General features: G+C 37.9%; 1 protein-coding gene across 1 annotated transcript in view; it reads right to left on the bottom strand.

Moving 5' to 3' along the window:
* LOC143022426 (uncharacterized) overlaps positions 1-7500 on the bottom strand; it is a 37987-nt gene that overhangs the window by 2625 nt on the left and 27862 nt on the right. Inside the window, exon 10 of the mRNA XM_076180643.1 lies at positions 5211-5336. Within this exon, the coding sequence (XP_076036758.1) occupies positions 5211-5336 (126 nt within the window). The remainder of the gene's footprint in view (positions 1-5210; positions 5337-7500) is intronic.

The raw sequence follows: 7500 nt of genomic DNA, 5'->3' as shown, positions 1-7500 counted from the left end.
ATCCCTTCGGGCTGCGTCAAATTTTTCTCATACATACTTCCTCACCCCCCCATCCCCCACCCACTCTTCCTCATGCATCACATCATCATCTATACACAACCCCTCTCCATTCACCCCTATCTTCTGTCCTCTCCCGTCCTTCCTCAACAGACATTCCTCTCTTTTGTAAAGCTCCTTTCACCCCATCAATCCATCTCATCCTAGGACGCCCCCTCATATTCACTCCTTCCACATCTCCCTTTCACACTTCTTTCACTAATCTTTCTTCACTCATTCTCTCCATGTGTCCAAACCATCCTAATATTCTTTCATCAACCCTATCTCCCAGTTCCTTTTCCACCCTTGCTCTCCTCCTCACCTCCTCATTCCTCACTCTATCCAGCCTAGTGACCCCTATCATACATCTCAGAAATTTAATCTCAAACACATTCAAACTCCTTCTCTCTTCCTCTCTTATGTTCCATGTTTCTGCTCCGTACAATACTGTTGACACAATCACTCCTTCATATAACCTCCTCTTAGCACCCATTCCCAGATGTCTATTTTTCATTACACGTTTTAATCCACCAAGGCGTTTACTCGCTTCTCTCAATCTACATTCTACCTCCAACACCACTCCTCCCTTTCCTGCCACATTCGCACCCAAATATCTAAAACTATCCACTTCTTCCAGTCTTTCACCCTTAATGCTCACATCCAGCCTGCTGTCACTCTCTCCCCTTGTACATCTCATCACCTTACTTTTGCCCACATTTATCTTCAGCTTTCTTCTTTCACACACTTCAAACTCTGCCACTAACTTCCTCAATCCCTCCTCTGATCCTGCTACAAGCGCAGTGTCGTCAGCAAACAACAACTGGCTCACCTCACTTTTCTCCATTTTCTTTAATCATCTCCAACCCATGACCCACTACCCTTGCATTTACCTCTCGGACCACCCCATCCATGTAAAGATAGGACAGCCAGGGCGAAATAATACATCGCTGACGAAGTCCCACCTTTACCTCAAACCATTCACTCTCTCCATTTCTAATCCTAACACAAGCTCTACTACTCTCGTCAAAACTCTTGATTGCTCTTAATAGCTTTCCTCCTATCCCATATATCTGCAGTACCTCCCACAGTGCCTTCCTGTCTACCCTGTCGTAAGCCTTTTCCAGATCCATAAAAGCCAAAAAAACACCCTTCCCCTTTCCTATAGCTTTCTCCCATGTCTATCTTACCACAAAAATCTGATCTACACAACCCCTACCTGTCCTAAACCCATACTGTTCTTCACCAATTACTCCCTCTCTTCCTCTCCTAATCCTCTCAATCAAGACCCTCCCATAAGCCTTCCCAACTACACTCAACAAGCTGATCCCTCTGAAACTACTACACTCACACTTGTCCCCCTTTCCCTTGTAAAGCGGAACTATACAGGCACTCCTTCAGTCCTCTGGCACTCTACCCTCTCTTAAACAAACATTAAATAACCTCACCAGCCAGTCCACCATCACTGTACCTCCTTTCTTCAGACATTCTGCATGGCATCCATCCAGACCAGGTGCCTTACCTGCTGTCATCATCTTAATAGCTGCTTTCACTTCACCCTTCCTTATTTCTCCTCCATTCTCCTCACTCATCACTCTCATTTTCTCAGCGCTTCCCACTGCAACTACCTTTCCCTCCCTATCCTCCTTCACATTTAGCAACTCCCTAATATACTCTGCCCATCTTCCTCTCACTGCCTTCTCTTCCATTATCATCTCTCCATCTGCACCTTTTACCTTTTCTTCTCTACTTGATTCGCCTCCTCTTTCTCTCTTAATTTCTTTCCAAAACATCTTTTTATTGCTTTCAATATTTTCTGCCATACTCTTACCCCATTTCACATCTGCTTTCCTCTTTGCTTCCTTTTCTTATGCTTAACTTCCCTTCTCTTTACTTTGTATCTCTCATACGATTCCCTCGTCCTAATTTGAAGCTAATCTATGAATGCCTGCTTCTTCTCTTCTACACATTTCTTTGCTTCCTCATCCCACCACTCACTACCCTTCTTTCTATTTCCTCCCGCCCTCCTTGTTCCACACACCATCTTTGCACACCTTATGACTCCCTCCTTGAACCATCCATATTCGTCCTCCACTCCTAGATCTACTCTATCCTTTACTCCCTCCCACTCCTCTTTCAGCTTCTTCATATACTCACTCTCCTTTTTTCCTCATTTAAGCAGTTCACTCTAAGTACCTTCCTACCTTCTGCCCTTTTCCTCTTTCTCCACCTATTCTTCACTCTCATTTTACCTTCCACCAGAAAATGATCTGATATTTCCCCACTCTCTCCCCTTAGAACATATACATCCTTAACTCTTCCTATCATACTCCTGATCACCACTATATAGTCCATTAACGCTCTATCTGCCACCCTTCCATCCACCACCCTCTCCCATGTGTACTTATGCTTGACTTTCTTCTTAAACACTGTATTTGCCCTCATCAACTCTCTTTCAAGACACATCTCCACCATCAATTCTCCTCTACGATTTTTGCCTCAAACTCCATACTTCCCAATCACTCCGTCAATTGATTCATTTCCTACCCTAGCATTAAGGTCTCCCAATACAACTACATTGACATTTCTCCCTAATCTCTCTATGCACTCATTTATATCTACCCAAAAAACCTCCCTTTCCTCTACGCTCTTCTCACTACCAGGTCCATACGCACTTACAAAAACCCACATCTCCTTTCACTCCACTACCCGCTTACTTATCTCTTCATTTACTAGTATAGCCACCCCCTTCTCTCCCTCGTCCCCTCTTCAATCCTGAGTACCTCCCATCTACACTCCCAAACTCACAGTTGCCCTTTCCTTTCATTTTAGTTTCACTCAAAGCCAGCACATCCATCTTTCTTCTCACAAACATACTGCCTATCTCTTCCCCTTTACTCTCATCTGTACCACATCTTATGTTTTTTTTTTTTTTTTTTTTAAGGAATGTCCCCTTTTGGGGCTACAGGTAGTAGGACTCCTAATCCCATCCCCGTCCCGTTTTTTTTTGTCGCCTTTTACGACTCAAGTGGAAAGACTTGGTGGTAGCATATATATATATATATATATATATATATATATATATATATATATATATATGTATGTATGTATATATATATGCTAATAAGAACACGGGTACGTGTGTTCACTTATGCAAAGTAGACCACTTGGAAAAAGAAACTAACGAAGCAGAGCGCTTTCGTATATCACATCTTCAGTGCAACAAGTACTTGTTGCACTGAAGATGTAATATACGAAAGCGCTCTGCTTCGTTAGTTTCTTTTTTCCAAGTGGTCTACTTTGCATATATATATATATATATATATATATATATATATATATTCATATATAGGTGTGTGAATACATATGTATGTGTATATATATATATATGTGTGTGCTTATATGTATATATAGACATATATATATGTATACATACATATATATATATATATATATATATATATATGTACATATATATGTACATACATATATATGTATACATATATACATATATATATATGTACCCAATATATATATATATTTATATCTATGTATATATATGTATATATATATATTTATATATATATATATATATATATATATATATATATACATGAGCGAAATTCGCTAATAGCAGCGACATAAATCCGATAATTTTTAGGACAGTGGGTTCGAATCCTTCATGCAACTGTCATAAAAATTATCGTATATATATATATATATATATATATATATATATATATATACACATATTGGGTACATATACAGTATATATATATATATATATATATATATATATATATATATATATATATATATATATATATATATATATATATATATATATATATATATGTATATATATATATATTTATGTATATATATATATATATATGTATATATTTATAAATATATATACATGTATATATATATATGTATATACATATATATGTCACAGGTGGGAAATGTAGTAACACATTTATAAATCACAACTAATTGCAGGTAGCAATCGAAATATATAGTTCCGCTTACGCAACTCTTTCTTTCGTCCGACTGTGGTTAGTTGTACATATATATGTATATATGTATATATATATGTATATATATATATATATATATATATATATATATATATATATATATATATATATATATCACTCGATCAGGGTATGTTCAGGTTTAGTATGCAACCTTTCCAGTAGAATAGGTTCTCGGAACCTTTCGCAGCAACCCCAGATCCATCCCCACTGACTCCGTGCATTTGGATATGTTTTAGATATCTTTTCAATTTAATATTCGTCAGTTGGTGGCTGCATTGCATTTTTGTTCATTTTAGTCTTCTGACGTCTAGCTGGTGATTTTGTTAGAGTGCATGAAACCCCTCTAGACGTCAAAGGGTAAATTCAGTAACGTGCACAGACATTGCAAAGGGCAGGTGCTTTGGACTGGAAATTGGGCACTTCACTCTTTTTTATTATTCGTATTTGGCAACTATCTGATAGGGTACAACACCATTTTCTACATTATAATTTCTGAATGGTAAGAAAATGGAAAAAGCCTGTGAGAAATAATTTTTCATTCATTTTTATATGTTTTTGTGAAGGGCACTTTTGGGGCACAGGGCAAAAAGGGAGGTGCTAGGGCACCCCCAGCATCCCCCCTCTGCACGGGCCTGGGTAAATTAGGCTTTTCTCACCTAGTCTCCCTTGGCCTCTACATTCAACTATGTTTATTCAAGCTGCTGTCTGGCGACTGCGTCCAGATGAAGAGAACCCCTCCAGGTGCCCCAGGATTAAACCCTAACTATACTATGATCTTATTTCTTATAATCTATATTTAACCCTTTCTATCCGATAAAAGACTCTATAGATAAGCAAATACCAGTCGGTTCGATTCAGCTAAATGTGTTCGACCGGATTTGGAGCAATAAGGGTTTCGATAAATCGAAAACCAAATCATTTTATTCAGTTCAGGGCAGGACCCACTCCCAATGCTGAAAATATTTGGGTTAACCAAGAAAAAACTATAAATGGTGCCGCTGCCGTCAGGCAGAAGGGGGTGAAATTGTACATTTAATCTTTAACGATAAACAACACTTAAGAAATAGAATTATATCTGTTTTTCACGACACAATGTAAGAATAGTACAATAAAAGAGCATTTGCTCAATGTCTATACCTCAACTTTGTTTTCCAGTTCGTCTACTTGCTTCTTGAGTCGCTCTTGACTGAAGATGACTGAATCTATCTTCTGTTGCATCTTGTCTCCCATAATGGAACTGGCCTCCTGATCCTCCCCTCGAGACTGAAAAAATGTATATATGTATATATCTTGCAGGTATATGGGATAGGAGGAAAGCTTTTAACAACAGTCAAGAGTTTTTATGAGAGTAGTAGAGCTTGTCTTAGAATCAGAAATGGAGAGAGTGGGTGGTTTGAGGTAAAGGTGGGACTTAGTCAGGGATATGTTATGTCGCTTTGGCTGTTTATTTTATACATGGATGGGGTGGTGCGAAAGGTAAATGCAAGGGCAGTGGGTCGGGGATTGGAGATGGTTAAAGAAAATGGAGAAAAGTGGGAGATAAGCTAGTTGTTGTTTGCTGACGACACTTTGCTTGTAGCAGGATCAGAGGAGGGATTGAGGAAGTTAGTGACAGAGTTTGGGAGGGTGTGTGAAAGAATTAAGTTGAAGATAAATGTGAGTAAAAGTAAGGTGATGAGATGTACAATGGGAGAAAGTGGTAGCAGATTGGAAGTGGAGAGTTTTAGATACTTGGGTGTGAATTTGGCGGGAAAGGGAGGAGTGGAGGTGAGGGTAGAATGTAGATTGAGAGAAGCAAGTAAATACCTTGGGGGTTAAAAACTGTAATGAGAAATAGACATTTGGGAATGGATGCTATGAGAAAATTGTGTGAAGGAGTGATAATATCGAAAACACTGTATGGGGCAGAAACATGGAACATAAAAGAGGAGGAGAAAAAGAGTTTGAATGTGTTTGAGATGAGGTGCCTGAGAATAATAATAGGGGTTACTAGCCTGGATAGAATGAGAAATGAGGAGATGAGGAGGAGAAAGGGGGTGGATAGTTGGGAGACAGGGTTGATGAAAGAGTATTGGGATGGTTTGGACACATGGAAAGAATGAGTGAAGAAATATTAGTTTGGACTAAAATGCAAAACACATACATACTGTACACGTGTATGAGTGTGTGTGGCCAAGACCACACACACTCCTACACTGAATCACCCTTCAAACGGACTCACTCAAAAACCCGTGGGAATTATATTCCCGAATCACAAAGTCAAAGTCAAAGGCTCACGCTCTCATATATATATATATATATATATATATATATATATATATATATATATATATATATATATTTAATTTTGTAAGTATTGTCCCCCAGCAGTCCACGCATCTGTATTTGTATCTATTTGACTTATTCATGTCTATTTTCTATTTTGTAAAAATTTTGCAAAGTTTTGATACCAATGTAACCTCCCAAGTCCTATATTTCGGTATGAATTTTATTTATTTGCTCCAGATTTTCCTGATGATGTCTTTTTGCAGACGAAACGTTGAAAATTAAATGAATAATTTTGGTCAACTGGTAAATCATCTCTATCAAGGACTTCCATCCCTTTCATAATTCTGTAGAAGGTAGATCTTCTATTTCTCTTCTTTGTTCCAGGGTTGGTAGTTCGAGTTTGTTCAATCTTTGTTCATATGTCAATCTGGAGAGCGTTGGTGCCATCTTTGTCGTTGCTCTTTAAATTCTTTCTAATTTCTTTATGTTCTTTTTGGCACTGGGTGACCATAGTGTTGCAGCGTACTCCAATCCTGGTCTTATCAATGTAACAAATATTTTCTTTATCATGTCTTCATACAGTTAGTCAAAGGCCACTTTCATTGTTCTTAGTAAATTGAAAGTTTCTCCAACTATTTTGTTGATATGTTTGTCTGGTGCCATGTCATTGCTGATAATTACTCCTAGGTCCCTTTCCGAGTTGACTTTTTTACTTCCTTTGTACCAGTTTTATATTGTCCCGAAATTCTATCTATACTACATTTCTTGATGTTGAAATTCACTTCACACTTCTGACTCCATTCCCAGACTTTGTCCAGGTCTTTTTGTAGTGATTTACAATCTTCCTTTGTACTTACTATCTTGAGTAGTTTCGCATCATCTGTAAAGAAGTTCATATAGCATTTCACACCTTCATCCATGTCATTTATATATATGGCAAACATTATCGGAACCAATACAGAACCTTGTGGAACTCCACTTATCATTTCTTCTCAGGTCGAGTTCTTGTCTCTAAGTACCACCCCCATTTTTCTCTCGTTCAAGAAGTCTTTCATCCATTCCAATAACTTTTCTTGTACTCCACCTATTGTTTGAATTTTTCTTAGTGTCTTTTTGTGTGGTACTTTGTGAAATGCTTTTTGTAAATCTAAGAAGGCAC

Source organism: Oratosquilla oratoria, chromosome 44 (genome assembly GCF_046742065.1).
Source record: "Oratosquilla oratoria isolate Oo_2021 chromosome 44, ASM4674206v1, whole genome shotgun sequence".
NCBI lineage: Eukaryota > Metazoa > Arthropoda > Malacostraca > Stomatopoda > Squillidae > Oratosquilla > Oratosquilla oratoria.
Note: the sequence above shows the minus strand (reverse complement) of the source record. Positions and strands in the feature narration are given on the sequence as shown.